The sequence below is a fragment of the Microcebus murinus genome, chromosome 7 (assembly GCF_040939455.1).
Source record: "Microcebus murinus isolate Inina chromosome 7, M.murinus_Inina_mat1.0, whole genome shotgun sequence".
NCBI classification, from domain to species: domain Eukaryota; kingdom Metazoa; phylum Chordata; class Mammalia; order Primates; family Cheirogaleidae; genus Microcebus; species Microcebus murinus.
Genome location: NC_134110.1, coordinates 1184962 through 1204464, shown reverse-complemented (window position 1 = coordinate 1204464; position 19503 = coordinate 1184962). Strand labels below are relative to the sequence as shown.

General features: G+C 60.6%; 1 protein-coding gene across 4 annotated transcripts in view; it reads right to left on the bottom strand.

Moving 5' to 3' along the window:
* The window catches only part of ARNT2 (aryl hydrocarbon receptor nuclear translocator 2), a 172190-nt gene that overhangs the window by 88698 nt on the left and 63989 nt on the right, over positions 1–19503 (bottom strand). For all 4 annotated transcript variants that reach the window (XM_012752049.3, XM_012752028.2, XM_012752035.2 and 1 more), the window contains exons 4-5: positions 17854–18067; positions 13979–14192 (exon numbers count right to left, since the gene is read on the bottom strand). In XM_012752049.3, coding sequence (XP_012607503.2) covers positions 13979–14192; positions 17854–18067 — 428 coding nt within the window. The remainder of the gene's footprint in view (positions 1–13978; positions 14193–17853; positions 18068–19503) is intronic.

Genomic DNA, 19503 nt, shown 5'->3' with positions numbered 1-19503 from the left:
TCTAACACGAGAATCAGGCCCGCCCCTGTTCCACAGCCTCCTCTCCCTTCCCGGAGAGCACGCGGCCGCTGCAACCCCACACCCACTGCTCGCCCGCTCACCCGCCACACGGAGTGAGCGTCACGTGCCTTGCTGCATTTCCAGTTCCTAGCGCGTGGCAGGTGCCGAATAACTATCCATCGAATTAAACACAGACGTGCAGGTTGCCTCCCAAAATTCATCTGTGAAGACCGGGCGGCCCCGCCCTGGGGCCGGCGCCAGTCCAGGCTGCTGCCCTGCGCAGAGCTGGGGCTCCGCGCTCTGCGGGGCTGGACCGGGCAAAGCGCAGCTGCCCCCGAGGCAGGTCTGAGCCCACCAACTCCACTCACGGCCCCCTCGCTGGGAGGGCTGCAGCAGACACCGCCCGCGCCCCACCGCCCGGACCCCCTGCGTCTCTCCCGCCAGTGTGACTGGGGCCGCTGCCCACCGCCCGGACCCCCTGCGTCTCTCCCGCCAGTGTGACTGGGGCCGCTGCCCACCGCCCGGACCCCCTGCGTCTCTCCCGCCAGTGTGACTGGGGCCGCTGCCCACTGCCCGGACCCCCTGCGTCTCTCCCGCCAGTGTGACTGGGGCCGCTGCCCACCGCCCGGACCCCCTGCGTCTCTCCCGCCAGTGTGACTGGGGCCGCTGCCCACCGCCCGGACCCCCTGCGTCTCTCCCGCCAGTGTGACTGGGGCCGCTGCCCACCGCCCGGACCCCCTGCGTCTCTCCCGCCAGTGTGACTGGGGCCGCTGCCCACCGCCCGGACCCCCTGCGTCTCTCCCGCCAGTGTGACTGGGGCCGCTGCCCAGCTGCAGGGTCTTCGCTGATGGCTCACACCGGACTCTTCTCCAGAAGCTGGACCTGGAAGCCACCTGGCCTGACATTGTCTGAGGGTTGCGCCCGCCCCTCACAGCCTGGGAACAGCTGGGACAGGGTTACAGAAACCTCCCCTGCCTCCAGGAGGGACAAACCGTGCAGGCTCCACTCCCGAGCTCCGTCCCTGCAGGCCAGGCCGCGCTGGGCTCCCTGGAGCCACACACCTTTGCCTGGCTCTCCTCGGAGCGGCCCTGGCCCGGCCAGCGGCTCCCTCACCACTCCGTCCCGAGAGTGCTCACCACATGTGCGCGTGACTCCCCGCCCGGCGCCGTGTCTGGGGGACTGCGCCCAGGATGAACGCGCCACGGGAGGGAAGAGGAAGCCGCCGCACGTCCACAGAGGCCCGGACACTCCAGGGATGGCCCCGGGCTCCATCCTCACACCAGCACTGGAGGCTCAGGGAGAACCTGTGCCCCGCCCGACATCACCCAGCTGCTCAGGGTGTGTCCAGGGTATGCGCCACCTTGGCTGTTGGCAAGTCCACACACCTGCCCATCCTCACCCCATCCAACGACGTGAGTTGTGCCGTCTAAGGCAGGGGCAGGTGTCACTGGGGGAGAACTACAAATGGAGCATGAGCACATTGTCACAACCTGGAACGAGGCCGTCTGCTGAGCTGGCCATGTCTGCCAACGCGGACGTCCCCAAAGCAGCCAGCGCCACTGCAGAGGCCTGTTACGGGGGTGGCGGGTGGGCAGCAGGACCCAGGGAAGGGTCGGCCACCGTGACCTCCATGAGGCAGAGCCCCTGCCATGCCAGGTCCCCAGAGTGCCTGCACTCGGCTCAAGGTTAAGGAATGACACGGTGAACAGCTCATCGCAGAGCAATTTATGTCATCGCCCGAATGGGAAAACCGAAAGCCATGGCCGGCTAGGGGCCGAGCAAACGACTGTCAGGGGAGGCTTTGCGTTGGAGTGGAAGGAAAGAATCTGCAAAAATAAAGGGAAAACTGGATGCAGATGTTTTCCTCAATTAGCCTCTACCAAAGAAGCAATAAACAGGAAAAGATCGGCGCGATGTGTGCATTTTTATTTAACCACTTGGCATGAGTCATGACCTCTCGGAGGGAGTCGAGTCTTTCTTTGGTGAAGCTGCAGGAAACTATTTTAATTTTCTTGATCTTGCTGGAGTTCTTGCAATCGAGCTATTTTTAACCAAAGCATTACAAAATACCACCATCACGTGAGATGGTTACTGAAATCTAAATCAAACCAACAGGAAGCAGTGATTCAATTTGCCTTTTCAAACGTCAGTTATATCTGCCTATAAACAATACTACGTCTAGGTTATTTTTGTTATAGCTTCCCTTTATAGAAGGAGGGAAAAAAAGAGTCTTTATTTATTTACCTCTTGGATATGGAAGTTAGGATAAAAGATGCCTCATCAGGAAATCCAGAACTCTTGCAAAGAGGATTTAAAACGCTGGAGCTGCATGTTTTTTCGATTGTGTTGCTGATGAAACTTTTAACACTTTGTGTGTTGGTGGTAGTAGATTAAGAAAAAAATTTTTTTGTCTTCCTGAAATTTCTCTCCTAGATATAGGACAGATTGAGCTGTATTATTTCCTTTTATTGGTGTGGGTTTCTGTTTTGAGGGGGTTGCGCTGGGGTGCAGTGCTTCTCAACCTCTGGTTCGCGCTGGGATCACTAGGTTTGCTTTTACAAAGACAGAGGCCGAGCTTCAGCACGGCACAGGTGAGGCGGGAGAGTGGGCAGGGCCCCGGCACCAGAAGTTTTAAAAGAACCGGCAGAATTCAGATGCACACTGAGACTGAGAACCACTGTTATCAGAGCTGGGAATATTAAAAACTTATCTACAGAGCTGTAATAAATGTTGTCCACATGCAACTTGGATATTCCTTGTTGCAAAAAGCCATGACACGAAAATGAGGGCGTAGAGAACTGGTTCTTAGCATTGTAAAGAAACGGTTCTTTTATGTGGTTAGATGTCTGTGTGAGTTCACCTGACATCTGTGCCCTGCAAACTGGCAGGCTCAGGCCTGAGCGGGCCAGGCCCTGGTCACCGCAGCCCACACCCCGAGCTGGGGTCAAACCGCCCCTCACTCCTGGATGTAACTGCCTGTCCCCGCCGGCATCCGGCCCATCTCCCAGCTCCCCTCCTGCTCCGGCGGACCTGGACCCCTCCCTCGCGCCCGTCTAAACCAGTGCGACCCGCCACTGCTCGCAGCAGGAAACGGCCTTGGCCCGGCTCTGCTGCCCTCCGCATAGACGGGCACAGTGCTGGGTGTGGTCCAAGGCAGGGGCAGGTGGGCAGGGCTCAGGCATCCCGGGGTGAACCAAGTCGGAACAAAGGCAGGCAGAGAGGGTGCAGGCCCAGCTGAGGGCAGGGAGGAGGGCAGGGAGGAAGCCGGAGGAGGGTAGGGAGGAGGACAGGGAGGAGGGCAGGGAGGAGGGCTGGGAGGAGGGTACAGAGGAGGGCAAGGAGGAGGGTAAGGAGGAGAGCAGGGAGGAGGGCAGGGAGGAGGGCAGGGAGGAGGACCGGGAGGAGGGCAGGGAGGAGGGCAGGGAGGAGGACAGGGAGGAGGGCAGGGAGGAGGGCAGGGAGGGCAGGGAGGAGGGCAGGGAGGAGGGCAGGGAGGAAGGCAGGGAGGAGGGCAGGGAGGAGGGCAGGGAGGAAGGCAGGGAGGAGGGCAGGGAGGAGGACAGGGAGGAGGACAGGGAGGAGGGCAGGGAGGAAGGCAGGGAGCAGGGCAGGGAGGAGGGCAGGGAGGAGGGCAGGGAGGAGGGCAGGGAGGAGGGCAGGGAGGAAGGCAGGGAGGAGGGTAGGGAGGAGGGCAGGGAGGAGGGCAGGGAGGAGGGCAGGGAGGAGGGTAAGGAGGAGGGCAGGGAGGAGGGCAGAGGAGGGCAGGGAGGAGGGCAGGGAGGAGGGCAGGGAGGAGCACGGTGGGGCACTGAGGGATCTGAGAGGCGAGGGAGGAGGAGGAGAAAGCAATGCCCCCTCCCGGGGACAGGCTTCACCGCGGCAGATGGGCAGGCCCTGCGGAAGGAAAGGAGGAGGCCGGTGAGCTGAGAGGCGCGGCCCGGCCTGCACCCGCACTCCCATCACAGCGAGCACCGCGCCCACGCCACCATGGCCTGCGGGACCACTCCTGGGGCTGAGGCGCTGCTGACCCCAGAGCAGGGGGTGAAGGGGCGTGAGAAGCAAGGAACCCTGAGTGTCCCCGCCTCCCGCAGGACACGAGCACGCCGCGTCGCGGCCGGGTTCCCCCGTGAGAGCAGGCCGGCGGGCCGGGGCACCGCCGTGATGCGAGCATCAGGGGACGGGCTGGGCTCCGCGGCTGGATGCGACACGACCAGTCACGGACGCTCGCGAGGTGCTGCCTGCTCTCTCCAGGCCGAACCCGCTCCCGGCAGGAGAGGCCTGTCAGCGGGAACAGAGGCAGCAAGAGCGGTCACCGAAGGGCCCAGACGTCAGCTCTTTAGCTCTCCGTGGGTGGAGAAAGAACCAGAGTGCGTGGACCGACCCCCTTACTGGCTTCCCTGCCCACGTCTCTCCCGTGTGTCTAACCACATCCCCCGGTCCCCACGGCCACCCCCGGGGCGGGGTTTTGCAAGCCCTGCCCCCAGTTCATGCCCGCGCAGAACCTGCAGGTGTGTTCTTGTTCGGAAACAGGGACTTTGCAGACGTGGTCCAGTTGAAACGGAGTCACGCTGGATTGGGGTGGCCCTGCCCAAATCAGACCGGCGTCCTCAGGAGAAGGGGGACATCAGGACGGGGACACAGGGAAACGCCGGCCACGTGGCACAGATGGAGACGGTGCTGGGGCGCCCGCAAGGAACGTCAGGGACCCCGACGGGCGCCAGGGGCCGGAGAGAGCGCGGCACAGGCCCCCGAGCCCACAGAGGCACTAACGCCGCCGCTGACACCCGGGCTTTGAACTTCCGGCCTGGAGTTGTGACAGGAGGACAGACTCTCCTCGTCCCACGCCACTGGTTTGCGGCGGTTTGTGTCCGAGTCTGGAGGGGGTGCACGCCACCCCAACCTAGGCTGCGTCGGGTCTCGCAGATACTTCCGACGCCCCACCCGGCTCCCCCGGCCAGCGCGGCCTTCCCAGGACATGCTGTCCACTGCGCGGCCACGGCGGGGCCCTGGCGCCCACCTCGGGACATGGGGCGACCCTCGCTGAGAGCCCCGTGGCCGCCTCTGCCCTGGGAGCCTCCACTCCCACCCTCCAGGGTCTCACGGATCCTCTGCCCCCTGCCACACGCGTGTGCGCCCACGTCATCACTGTTTGTCCTCGGCGCCCGCGTGGACGCGCCCTGCGCCGCACCCGTCACGGCGATTGTGTCTCCAGCGTCTCTTCCCCACTAGCTGCACAGCGCGGGAGCGCCAGGCGGCACAGGGTTTATCCGTCACCCGTCCCCGGCACTCGGCTCGGCACCGAGCGCAAAGTCAGCCAGGACTCGGCACAACGTGCCGGACGCACGGACGGTGGGCAGAACCCAGAGAGAGGAAGAGCGAGGCCACCGTCGCTCCCCTCTCCTCCCCCCGAGCCCGTCATGGGCGTCCTCGGGCACAGGGACGGAGGGGACGTCACCCTCTGACAAGGGGGCAAAGCTGCAAAGCTCGGGTCCACCCAGCTCCCTTGTCAACGGCACCAAACCCTAAGGCTCGTTTAAGAGGGATAAGAAGAAACCAAAGTGAGGCAGGATAGAAAGTCTGGAAGCAGAACTTTCAATTATTAAAAAGCGAATGAAATCTCTACAATTCCCAAATGCTGTCGTGCATGCCACCCATGTTGCATCTCACTGACGCTTCAGAGGAGATCCGTGGGGGCACTCTGGGAGGCCGAGGCGGGAGGATCGCTCGAGGTCAGGAGTTCGAAACCAGCCTGAGCAAGAGCGAGACCCCCGTCTCTACTAAAAATAGAAAGAAATTATCTGGACAACTAAAAGTATATAGAAAAAATGAGCCGGGCATGGTGGCGCTTGCCTGTAGTCCCAGCTACTCGGGAGGCTGAGGCAGGAGGATCGCTTGAGGCCAGGAGATTGAGGTTGCTGTGAGCTAGGCTGACGCCACGGCACTCACTCTAGCCTGGGGGACAGAGTGAGACTCTGTCTCAAAAAAAAAAACAAAAAAAACAGTTCCGCGGGGAATATACGACTGCCTATGTTTGCAAGTGAGGAAACTGAGGCCAAGGGAGGCAAGTCATTCACGCAAGGTGCAGGCCGTGGACGGTGACCGTCATCAGGCCCCTCTGACTCCCAGCACGGAGACGCTTTCACCCCCGAGGCCCCCGCGCCCTGCCCGCGCTCACGCCCGGCCCCGTCCTCGGCACACGCCGGCCGGTGCACGCTGCGTGCAGGGAGGCGGGTCTGCGGCGTGCGCACAACCCCGCTCCGGCCCCTCCGGCCCCCGTGACGCCACAGTGATGATGAACCCGCGGCCCAGCTAGAAACCTGTCGGATCACGGGCCGTCTTCCAGCATGAAACACGAGAGAAAGACGTAAACAGTCCGCGGCGTCGGCGTGCAACGCACGCAGCGAAGCAAAACAAGGCAGGTTGTGTAAATATTTAAAGTCGGGAAAGAGCTGAACCGGCTCCAGAGGAACATCTGGGGCAACAGCTCGAGGAGGCCGCGGGTTCCAGGGGGAAGGAAGGTCACCGGGAAGACACGGAAAACCACCGGCCGCGGTCTCGGGTTCCGCTCTCTCCTGTGGCCACCGCGGCCGCGGGCGGCGCCACCCCGCACGCCGTCCCCGCGGCCCGTGTCTACCACACAACTGCTCTGGTCCGTTTCCAGGGGGCCTGGATCAAATAAACACGCTCTTCTAGCCACGAAAACGCTTTGTGTCTATTTCAAACACAGAAACTCAGTAACAGCGTTAACGGTGGAGTCGAGACACCATCGGATACCTTTTTTTTTTTTTTCCTGCACGTTTATCTGCATTACCTAATATGGCAGGGGACGGGGCGCTGAGTGTGTCCGGGCTTCACAGGCTGGCCTCGTTCCAAAGACTGAGTTCGGGCGTTCCAAGTACAAGACGCCACGTAGTTGAGAGCACGGTCTTCGCGAAGCTGCCTTCGTGACTGACGTGTGGAACCGGACCCTCGATTTCCGGAGCTGAGACCTCGGCAGGGGGAGGAGGGGGAGGGCTGCAGGGCTCACAGGGCCCCGGGGGACCAGCTCCCCGCCTGACACCCTCCCGCCAGAGGGGTTGGCGGTGCGGCTGAGGCCGGCGGTCTACCTGCCGCTTCTGCAAGGTGCCGTGAAGAAGGCCCGGCTGCCCCGGGGGGCCGAGACTGCTTGCTGACAGCCGGCAGCCACCTCCGTCCCAGGACGCTCGCTGTCCCTGGTGGCATCGCACACAGCTGGGTCCGCTTCTGCCCTGGCCTGGGTGCTCCCAGGGTGACGGTGAGGGCGCCCCTCTGTCCCTCACTGCCCTGCTGTTCCACAGGGGCGGACGCCCCCGCATGCTGACCCCGCAAACGTCACGCTGACCCTGCTGGAGGGCCGGGGCATGTGGGCTGCAGAGCAACGTGCCCAGGGCTGACTGCCAGCTGCTCTGCCCATGCTGGGCAGCCCGAGCCCCGGACGGTGAGCGTGGGAGGGGCAGCAAACCTCTGCAGCTGCTCCTCCAGCTGCCGTCCCCAAAGCCTTGCCTGTCACCCCAGGGCTGGGCAAACACTAGCCGGGCGTCAGAAGCCCCCGGGCAGGGCCCACCGTTCGTGCCAGTCCTGCTGCCAAAGGCTGCCCTGGCCCCCGGCTGCTGCCAGCTCCTCCCCACCCCCAACTTGCTAAATTCTTTAGTTCAGCTCCTTTCCAATTGCAGTGTGCACATACTGCGTTTCCCCGAAAATAAGCCCTACCCATAAAACAAGCCCTAGCAAGATGTCTAAGCATGTGCGCCATAGAAGCCCCACCCCGAAAATAAGCCCTAGTGTCAGGCGTGGCTGCGCAGCGTCTGCACAACCCGTGCGTGTCGTCGTGGAGCGGGAAAGAACACGAGCAGCCCTTCCCATCCGCCCCGTCGTGACAGCTGCTGTCCCAGAGGTGACCGGAAAGGTGCGGGCAGCCCCACCAGCAAGGGCGGCTCCCCCCGTCGGGGCCCAGCCATCCTGTGCGTGCTGCAAGCTGAGGCTTTGAGGGGAAAATAACACATCCCCTGAACATAAGCCCTAGGGTATTTTCTTGAGGAAAAATAAATAGAAGACCCTGTCTTATTTTCAGGGAAACATAGTAATAAGCACGAGTCTGTGGGGAATCTTGGTGAAATGTCGGTCTTGATTCAACGGGCCTGGGATGGGGCCTGCAGGGCTGCACGGCTAGGAAGCACCCAGAGATGCAGGCGCTGCTGGTTCCCAGCGCACACACCGAGCAGATCTCAAACGAACATGTGCACGGAGTTTTATAATAAATGAGACATTTCACGACATCCGCGTACCCCATCCTTCGCAGGAGGAAAGTGAAACGCAGAGATCGAGGCACTTGGCGAGGCCCAGAACAAAGGTGGACACATCCAGGCGCGTGGACCTGTGACGTCCCAGGATGGTCTCACCGAGTCCGTGGGTCCCACGCTTTGGCGGACTTGGAAGGGGAGTAAAAACGCAGCTCTCTGGGCCCTGGAGCTTCTGACCCAGTGGGGAGAAGCCGCTCGCCTAGCAAGTTCACCAGTGGTGTCCATGCAGCTGGCCCAGAGGCCACACGTGGAGACCCGCGGCACCAGACCACGCACCGCCGACGCGCAGCTTGGACGCCATTCACCACGCGCACGCCCGGACCCCTGCTGGATGCTGCCCCCATTCTCCCTCCACGCGCCGGGGTCCCCAGAGCCCCAGGTGGGGCCGCTGTGGCTGGAATGGCTTCTGGTGACCTGGGGACACTGGGCCAAGCCGAGGCTTCTCTGCACCCAGACGTCCCCAGAGGCAACAAGCTTCACCTGCACCGGCTACGGTTTCTGCTTTCCCAGTGGTGCGGCCCTGGGACCCTCTCGGTGACATCGGTCCCACGCCCCTTACCTGCGGAATGGGGCCAACAGGACCGTGAGGAGGCCCAGAGGACCAGCGGCTCCCGGCCCTCCCTGGGTACCGGACACTTAACCGAACGCCAGTGCCCGGCCCCCTCCCCAGACCCCGGGCAGGTGCATTTGCGAGTCTCCTGGGTGACTGAAGCTAAGGGGTAGCCAAGGCCGATGGCCCCTGAAGCAGGTGAACGTGTTGTGAACATGCAAGGGAATTCACCCTGGTTATTACTATTCCGTTGTCGTGGGTGAATGGGGGAAACAAGAGGCACACCCAGCGCCCCACAGCGTCCTCTCTCCCAGACTCCCAAGGGAGCATGCCACCATCAAGCTCTCACGGGGCGCAGCCCGATGACAGGTCTACGCGCAGGGCTGCGGCTCCCCGGGGGCCTGTTCTCGTGAGCTGCTATCTGCACCCAGGCCCTGGCTGGACCAAACCCTGTGACCCAAGGCTGAAAGCATCTCTGGACTTCGCCGGAGCTCTCGGGGAGATAGGGAGGCTTAATCACAGTCGATTGGGACCTGTGACTCATGCACGGGGACTTTCCAGCCCAGTCCCCTGAGGACCGGCCTGGCTTGGGTTCTCCCCCAATTATCACAAAGAATTTGGGGCTGGAACGGTTGGGAAACGGGGATTCACTCATCCAGCAACAGCCGGAGCTCCTGCGGGTGACGGGGAAGGAGCGGCTGATCCCGGGGTGACCTGCGCCCCACCTGACCCTCCCACCGCCATGCAAACAGGGAGTTGATGAAGGGATGCATAAAAAAGCAAACTAAGTAATGACTGGGTAGAGCAAGGAAGAGAGGGAGAGACATAAAAAGGAGAGGATGGAAGGAAGGAAGGGATCGATCCCGCCCTTGCTCGCTCGTGCCGTCTTGCGCTGTGGGGCGGTGGCTCTGTTTCGAGGTTGCCGCCTGTCCGGAACCCCAGAGCCGACCCGGCTCCCAAGTGCAGGAAGAGCCCGGCAGGAGCAGAGCTGCAGAGACGGAACGCAGGGAACGGGCCAAATGCACCTCGTCCTGGAGAGCCGCGCTCACCCTCATCCACATCCGCTCCCCGGCCCCGGCCGCGGGGCTGCTCCCACCCACCGCAGGGCTCGAGCTCACCTACGAGGAGGCGCCTCCAGCCTCTGCTTTCCGGGATCCAGGTTTTCCGGAGCTCGGCAGCCACAGGGGGATTCGGGAAAGGCCACACGGGAAGGCACAGGGAGAATCCGCTCGCTCTGCACTCCCTGCCCGGCGTTCTTCCTGCCGCTGCCCGCCTGCCCTCTGAGCCGAGCGCCCAGGCACACCCGGTGACAGGCAGGGCTCTGCGGTCACCCGGGATGCCCCAGGGCCTCTCCTCGGCCCCCTCCCGCCCCACTGGGAGCTGAGGCTCAGGCCACTCAGACAAGAGAGGGGGCCCTCCGCCCGGGGGCTGCAGGGAAGACACCTCCGCAGTGGCCGCCTTGCCCACTGCCCACCCGGTCCTGGAGACAGGACAAGCTCCCCACACGGCCCTTGCGCCCCTGGACAACACTGCCCCTCTTCCCACGCGAGTCGCGGGTGGTGGAGGGTCCCAGGAACGGGGCTCGGCGGGGCGCGGGCGAGTCTCCCCTTGGAGTCCGCGCCGGCCGTCAGTCCTCGCCTCCACCATCCCCCGCACTGCTGGACTAAATCCCACGCGGGGCCTCGGGCGTGAGCGTGGAATCGGAGCCGGAAGAAACCTTATACGTTTCCTGGGCTGAGGAAAGGGGACCGAGGGTGAGAGAAGAAAGGAGCTTGCCGGGAGATCACGACGTGAAACCCAGCACAAGAAGAGGGGCCCCCAACGCCCTTTCTGGCACTTTCTCTCCTGGCAACGCTACAGTCGCTAGGGGAGGGCTCTACCACTCTCTCTGGACGTCAGTAAATTCTAGTTTTTATTCACAGAAGAATCAAATCGCTGCGTTGGCCCACACCTTCCGGGAAGCCTGCAAGGAGACTGTGTGTATCTTCTCACACCACCCCTCCGGCCGGGGAAAACCTAATTCAACAAAGAACCCGTCGCCACCATGCCCAGGTGTCGTAGCCCTGCGCCACCATCACCTGTCTGCGAGCCCGCTACAGCCAGGCCTCCTGTCCCCGCCCCCCGTGCACACACGCACCTGCGCACACGTGCAGTACAGGTGACGCTAGGTGTCCCGAGAGTGCAACGGCGACTCAGCACCGAGAGGCTCCGAGGAGGGAGACTCCCCGGGGGTGGGGGGAGGCCGCCATAGTCAAACCCCGCATTCCGGCAGCCCCCACACCCTTCCGCCCCGGCCGCTTCCAAGAGGATCACGTCACCCCTTTCCAGGCCTGGAACCACAGGGTCCAGCGACAGGGGGGTTGAGAGTCTGCAGGCCACAATGGAAGGCATCGAGTCACGCCGGGGATCTTCAGTGCAGGTTTTCATGACACCTGCGCTTGGATTAGCCACGTGTGCAGCCCAGCTCCTGCCTGCCCCGGGCACCAGGAAACGCCCAGGCCCGTCTGCGTGGCAGCTTGGCCATGGGGAGCTCCTCCCACCAGGTTTGGGAGAGTCCCGTCACACTCTCTGTGGCTCTGAGAGAGACCGTCCTCTTTTCTGCCCCAGGAACCTCCTCCAGCGCCGTCTTGCTCCCCCCAGAGGCGCCTGGCCAGGGGAGAGCTCAGAGGCCCGACGGGTCACCCCCCACCCGGCCGCTCTGCCACCCGGACCCGCTCCCCTGCACCTGCTCTGGCAGCCTGGACATTCCAAGGACATTTCTGTCCAAATGTGGCTACTGGCCCTTTAAACTCTGCCAGACACAGGCTTCCCAAGGACAGACATGTCACCAACGTTGGCGAGCCAGCGAGCTGCACCCTTGACCGAGCCAGACCCACCCTTGGCCCCCGCTTCCCTGCTGTCTGCCTTGGCTGCGTCCCCTGACAGCCCCAGAAGCCACATCCCGTGGTCAGACGTGGAAGTCTGGGGAGAGACGGCTCTTGCCAGAGAAGGTGACTTCAGCTGCCAAACCAGCGCTTTCCGGTTGGTCTGTCTTCCCTCTCACACCCCTCCCCGGTATCTGACTCTACCAGGTACGTTCCGGAGGGTTCTGCATGGAGCTCGATAATCCGGCCGGGGGAGCGGGCCGAGAGGCGAGACCCTCTGCGTCTGTCTCAGCTTTGCTGTCTTGCAAGCGATCAGAGCTCAGTGCCGGGACACGGAGCTGTCCTCACACCTTACCCCTCTCTCCTCTTCCTCCCCGCATGCGGAGAAAATCGCCGTCACCCTCAGGAACAGCCGACTTCTGTCGCTTTTGACGACATCTGACTTGCTCTTGTCATCGGTGCTGTGGGTGGGAGTGCGTCTCCTCCCCTGCCCCCCATTCACCTGTTGAAGTCCTGACCCCCTAGACCCTCAGAACGCGACTGTATTTGCAGAAAGGACCTGTACAGAGGTCACTGAGGTTAAATGAGGTCGTACGAGTGGGCCAACGTGCACCTGGTCGGTACAACACGACTGGTGTCCTCTCGAGATAGGGGAGAGACACAGAGGATGTGTGCACAGAGGAACGGCCCTGCAAGGACACAGCAAGGAGCCTGTCGCAAACCACGGGGAAGCCCAACCTGCTGGCATTTTGACCTTGGACACCATGGGCCGAATGTTAGTGTTTCCCCAAATCCATGTGCGGAAACCCGAATACACAGAGGGTGGTGTGGCGAGGCGGACCTTTGGGAGGTGTCCTCAGAAAAGACGTCCCAGAGAGCTGGCTGGTCCTCCCGAGAGGACACAGCCCGAAGGTGCCACCCGTGAACCAGAGCGTGGCCCTCACCAGACACCAGGCCTGCTGGCGCCTTGATCTCGGACTCCTGGTCCCCAGAGCAACGAGGAATAAGTTCGTGCTGCCCAGTTTACGGTATCCTGTTATGACAGCTTGGGCTGTATGACGACGATAAGCAGATCACCGTCTGAAGGCCTACGGGGCACAAAGCCCTGAGCAGGTACCACGGGAAGACGCAAAACAACGAGAATCCTACGTCTCACTGTATGGTCACGGAGAACGACACGGCACAAATACATCCGTCACACGGCAGTATGCAAGTATCTGGGTACAATGCTTCTGTAACTCTTGTTTTGAGGATGCACATTTATTCCAGTGTGATTCATACATTAGGGAACAGTCTAAGCCTAATATGGATTTTGTGTTTGCTTATCTGTGAGAAATAAATACCCGATAAACACAGAAAACTGTGGTTGGCTAAACCAAGCTGCAGAGGAATACACAAAATTCACACACCTCAGACATCTGCCAGCTCTCTTGGTCCACTGCATGCTACAAGCCATGCTCATCCACATTTGGTGTCAAACCCTCTGTCCGACTTCTCATGACTGTCCTCCTACCACTTCGTAATAACGCAAAGTGGCGACAACTTTGAGACCACTTCCACAAGCAAACCTTAGGCGGTTTTCAACATCCAGTGTCATGTTTATTGTAGTATTTGTGAATTTCTTCCATGTCTAACAGCTTCTTATTTTTGCTTTTGTCTGGCAAATTATTGAGCACTGTATTCCTAACCCCCTTTTCCCCATAAGCCCTATAGATTTTACTGCGTGATTTCATGCAGTGATCTTTTAGGAACATGTGTGTTATATTAGAGTATAACTGGCTGTATTTAAATGTTTTAATAAGAAAGTACTTTTACTGCATGATTTCATATATTGCAGCAATTATTTAGGAACATGTGTGTTATGTTAGAGTAGATCTGACTATTTAAACGTTTCAATAAGAAACTGCATTTCTGGTAACTGTGGCTTGGGCAGCAAATGTCTGTGGTCCGAGTCACAGATGTTCACACGCTTGCTACAACAGCTCATCACGCAGCACATGGACCTGACTAACATTGACTCCTAGTGGCCGTGTCCACTAATTGCAGGTAAAATAAAGGAAAAGGTAATGCATTAAAAATGGATTTTTAAAAATGTTATAGAGTGAATGAACCCATTACACAAGCCAAATCAAATCTATTCATTCACCCTTAGGCAGCTTTTAATGAACCCCAGCTTCCTGGTCTGTTTACTAAAAGAATTTTGCTGAAGAAGAGAACAACAGCCTTGCAGAGGGAGCCACACTGACCTGTCATGGAGTTTTCCGAGGTGCACAGCTGCTCTCTCAGCTTCTCCACGTCATCAGGGTGCACCTGCTCATAGAGCGTGCTCCCAAACCACTCCGACTGCGGCTGGTTCAGAACAGGGGTGACGGAGTCGGACACGTAAATCACTCGCCCCGTCTCAGCGGCCACGACAAACAGAAACCCGTCAGCTGCTTCGAGGATGAGATGCTTCAGTTCCTGGGAAGAAAAAGAGTATGATTAGCACAACACACGACAGACCTAGGCCAATTAAACTTTCTCATTAGCAACTTCAATTTCTTTTATTCATATATTCATTCAGGTACATAAATCATTTGGGAAACAAGTGTTGTTTTGGTTTTTTTTTAACTGGGTATTATAGCTCATTTTAGCCAGAAAAATGCACAAAGCTTGCCCCATCCCTGAGATACAGCTACTTTAAATGCTACCAGTCCTGTCCTAACTAGTCCTCTCTTAGGGAAAGAGAAAACTTCCAGCCTGGGGGAATGGGAGGGCAATGGGTGGGGTCACCGTTGCCAAAGGTGCAAATAGCTGCACTCACATATTGAAACTGAAGTCATGTCACTGGACCAGCACTGGAAGGTCCAGCACGCGGTGCCTGGCTCACAGGTATCGGTGGAAGGAAGGAGCACAGGAAGATGAGAAGAGAGAAGAAGAAGGACCCTGTGTCTCCCACCCACTGCCTGCCACGCTGATGGTGCACCCTGGTTCCTCTTCTCTTACTGTGTCTCTCACCAGATACGCGAGTGCCTACATCCTCGCGGCTGTCGGGCTTCCGGAACTGACAGTCACGGCCGTGATCTCAGCAGACCCCCAGATTGACCCCGGGAGGCGGCGGTGGGGCGCTGGCATTACCCACGTCACTTTACGGTGAGAGGCGGAAGCAGCGCCAGCCCTGGGGTCACACGGATCCGCCAGGGTCACGACGGTCACCGAAGGCAGGAAGGAAACTGCTCGGGACCAACCACTGGGCAGCAGGAGCCACGGCCATCATCTCTGGAGACGGGGACGGGGCACAATCGGCTTTGTTGAGATGAGACGCCTTCTGTTTGTCACTGCCCGTGACGTTCTCGCCGCGAGCTAAGGAGCCTTTGCCGCTGAGCGACACGGCTCTGCGTCCGCGGGTCTCCTCCCGTGTGCGGGGTCCACAGACACCCGCAGCCGCTTCATGCAGGACGCACAACCCACAGGCCACGGGGTCCTTCTGGATCGGTGGCTGCCAACATGCTCTGCTGGGAGCCCTGTGTCCAAACGTGATCTCGCAGGGAGACCCTGCCGCACACGCGTGGACAGCCGCTGAGTGGAGGGGGAAGGCGGGGCTCTAGAGCCTCAATCCCAGTCCCGGGGGGCGGGTCCGAGGACTCAGAGAGTAGAGAGCACCGGTGGGCAGAGCACGGGGGGCTTGGCATTGGGGGCTTGGCAAGTGCCGCCCAGCGCCTGGCTGGGAGGAATCCTGACACCCCCTGCCTGGGAGACTGGGCAGAAACAGCTGGCACAGGCTTTTTTTTTTTAAAGGAAAAGTCTATTTTGCCCATTTCTCTGGCTTTGCACTTCTCCTATTTGGTGTCTCCCAGGTTCTCACTGATTCATAGCACGGGGTCAGCACTTTTATTTTCAGTGTTGGGAAGATCTTCCCGACAGGAAGATGTGTGAAAAGCAAAACACGCCACAGGATGTCTGGGGCAGCAGAGAATTCTGTCGCCGGGGGAGGGAAACCAAGGCCGAGCGACCTCACCCGTGCGTCTCTGTTTCGCCCTGTTTGCAGGAACCGTGGGAAAGTTGTGGGAAAGGAGGCGCAGATTCACCCAGACCTCCCTGCCTACCACCCTCCTCCCCGACGCTCACCTTCCGGGACCTTCCGGGACTGCGTCACTCACCGCCGAGGTCCCACATCCTGAATCCAGACCCAGCCCTGCCTCGCTCCCCGGGGAAAGAGCCTGGGTTTAGAGTTAAAGGCTCTTGCGTGCGGCTGGGCGCCTTTGGGCCTGTTACTTCCCATCTTCAGTTTGGTTTTAACACTGTTTTTGTTTTTCAGTGAGATTTTGTGACGTTCAACGAGATCCCGTGTGTGGAGGACTTAGAGAGAGCCTGGCACACAGCAGGTGCACAGAGTACGAGCACGCAGCAGGTGTACACAGCAGGTGCATGCAGCAGCGTACACGCAGCAGGTGCACACAGTAGGTGCACACAGTAGGTGCTCCATAAATGCAACTGACATCATCACCCAAGCAGCCGAGAGAGAACAGGGGTGTGACTCCTTCTCACGCCACTCCACTTCCTAACCCCTAGTCATTTAAAGATAAAGAGATTCACTTTAAACATCGACCCTGCAGGCTTTTGTCAGGATGAATGAAATGTCGGGGAAAAAAGCATTTCACTGACCCTAGCCGTTCGCTGTGCCTAGTACACTCCTGTCTGGTTGCCAACCGGCCATGAATCCTTCACATACTCCGGGCCCCGTGTGACACCGTCTACACTGGCCCTCCTTGTCACAGCCATGCGAGCTGGGAAGTGCCACCGCGCTGATCTTCACGGAGGTGGACACAAGGCTCGAGCCCGTGCCCCGACCCACCGAGCCCCGAGTCCTGCGGGCGGCAGACGGCACACGGCACAGCCGTCCCTTCCCGGCACCTGCCACGTGAGGGGCCCCAGGACCCCTGGGGTGACTTAAAAAGGGACCAGGTAGGTGAAGCTCTTGCAGAAACGTCTGCCACGGAGCAGATGGTGACAACAGAGCAGTCCCTGCTCTTTTCCCAAACCCAACTCCAGTGACAGGAGTAGACCCTCAGCTCCGGCAGAGCAAACGGCTCTGTCTCCCCACCGCGCCCTTTTCGTTCCTACCCGACACTGCCCGCCAGGGCTTCCTCTGTCCTGAAAATTCCCCCGATGACCCCGGGCCACTTCCACTCTGTTTCACTCTGGCCGCGTGCCCTGTGTCTTGTTAAACACACCGATACTTTCAAGGCCCCACACTGGACATCCTATTGCATTCCCAGCACATTCCCTGCTGACTGGACGGTATTACCTTTGCTCCCTCCACTGCACACAAATTCGTCATCTCATTTCTCCCGCAAAAGCCCAGAGACAGGACGGCACAAAGTTCAGTGCGTGGAGGAGCAAACTGGAGTCTCCGGTGTTTGCCGATCAGCCCCACGACCGGCACAGGGAAGGGCGAGACTCCAGACACCGGCCTCTGGCTCGTGTGAGTCCACTGGTAAAAACGCTGTCTCACTGGCCATTTCTCCTGTTTCTTCTTCCCGAACACTCAAAGACGAGTACAGGTGCTGACAGTGTGGCTTTGGGGTCCTGCCACCTGTCCTCACTGGACGGCGCCCTGGCTCCTCCACGGAGCCGCAGACGGGCTCTGGGCCGTTCGCTAGCTCTCCCCGAGCCCCGACTTCCCCATCAGTGACTCAGCATGGGTGACAGCGGCTCCCTCACGGGCTGGGACAGAGAGTGCACGAAACTGCACGGGAAGAGGGGACTCGGACCAGGTCCCCGCGAATGCTGCTAAGCGCTGTGTCCTGTTGGAGCCACCACTGCTCCCCAGGACGACTGTCAGCACCACCCTGCTGGCGCACGGCGTTTCACCAGCTCCCTCCTGCGTCCGTGGGCTGGGCACTCTGCGCAGACACTCGCCATGCTTTTCCGAGTGACGCCGCGTGCAGGTACCGGGAAGCCCCAAAGCGGGAGGCCCAGAGGCCAGACAAGCGCTCCGGGCGAGAGCTCCGCGGTGAGCGGCGGAAACAGACCGTCTTGGCCTCGCCCCTCCCCTGCCCCAAACCCCGCCGCCCACCTAGTTTACGCTGCATTGGCGACAGGGACTCTCCCACCACGCGTGGGGACGGGCCAGGCGTACCTGCTCGGTGAGGAAGGACGGCTTGTACGCGCCGTCCGTGGACTTGTTCCCGGTGCCGCGCATGGACTTCATGTGCGACACGGCCATGCGCAGGATGGTGAGCTTGTCGGGCTTCCGGGCCAGCGCGCTGCAGGTGGGGACCATGTCGGACAGCTCCGTGATGTACTGCGTCATCTTGTTCCGCCGGCGCCGCTCGATCTCGCTGTGGTTCTCTCTTCCCACAAGGCACGCGGTCAGGAGGCGCAAGGAGAGAAACATCACGTTAGCGGCTGAGTCTCGCGGGGGACACGGCACACGGGAGGACCCGGGGGAACTCGGAACCGGGGTGACGCGTCGGCGCTGAGCGCTCAGAACGCACGCGGGGCAGAGCGGCTCTCCTGTCTACACGCCTTGAATATGTGCTGGCATGTTCTCATCGCTCCATGCACCCACGGGCATTTCAGTAAGCACAGGAGATAAAGACGTGATGTCTCCCAACATGCTATGTGCACACATGACTCTACACACAGATGTGCGCACACGCACACACGCGGGACGTGGTTACTGGCGGCTTGGATGTGCGGTTTGCACCCGCCCTACGGTGGGAAGCAATGCACGGGCTCGCCGCTGTGTGTCACTAAGCAGACCGGTGATGCAACGGACTCACTCTACACACAGTCGAGAACGAGCCTCCGTCCTGAGCCAGCACACTGTCCTCCGCGGCAAGTAGCAGAGCAGGTGCTGTGTGTCACCCCCGGCCGACGCACAACAAACAGCCAATGTTTAACAAAAGCACTGAGGAATTACCGAGCTGGATCTCAGATGTGCTACGATGAAAACCTAGTGGGGGCGACGGCAGAATGGTTCCCCCTGGGCTTTTGTCACCTGTAGGCTCGAAAGAGGGCCACAGCCAACCCAGCGCAGCGGCCCTGAGACAAAGCTGCTACTCGGACACGAGAACTGTCCACAAACGCATCACGTGTGCCGCAGGACTCAGGGCGGCTCTGGTGCTCGAGCAACGAGAGAGGCACCCTGGGCCGGGCCGCCCCAACACTGCGCGTGTTGACCTGCTTAACGCCCACCCCCGCTGGGGAGCAGACATGCCAGCCAGGCCCAATGACATGCAAGTGGCACCTGCCGAAGGCCTCGGTGACATGCAGACCGGGGGGCAGGTCCCTGCAGCGAGCACCGTGAGCCGTCCAGCGAGCACCTTCCAGACTGAGAGCATGGCCAGGCCACCCGAGGGGCAGGGACAGGGACACAGAGAAAACCTGGAAGCCCCAACCTGTGCTCAACCGGCAGGGGTTCAATTAGCAAGGCAGACATGGAGCTGCACAGCGGGAGCGAGAGGCAGAAGAGGATGAAGTGCTCCGAAAGGTAGGTGTGCAGAGAGTGAAACCGCCAGAGAGAGCAAGAGTGAGGGGAGGCCGGGAGCGTGGGGAGGGGGGGCTGCACCTCATCCGCCCCTGTACAGAGGGACATCCGGGAGGGTCAGCAGGACAAAGGAAGGCCTGGACCTGGGACGGAGCCCTTGAGGGTGGCGAGGAGACGGCCTGGAGGGAAGGGGGCCGGGCGCTGGAGGAGACAGGCTGGCAGAGCCGGAGACCCGGCCAGACGGCAAGGAGACGCTGTTGTGTGGGCCGGCTGAGAGCAGCCCCGGTGCCCACACCC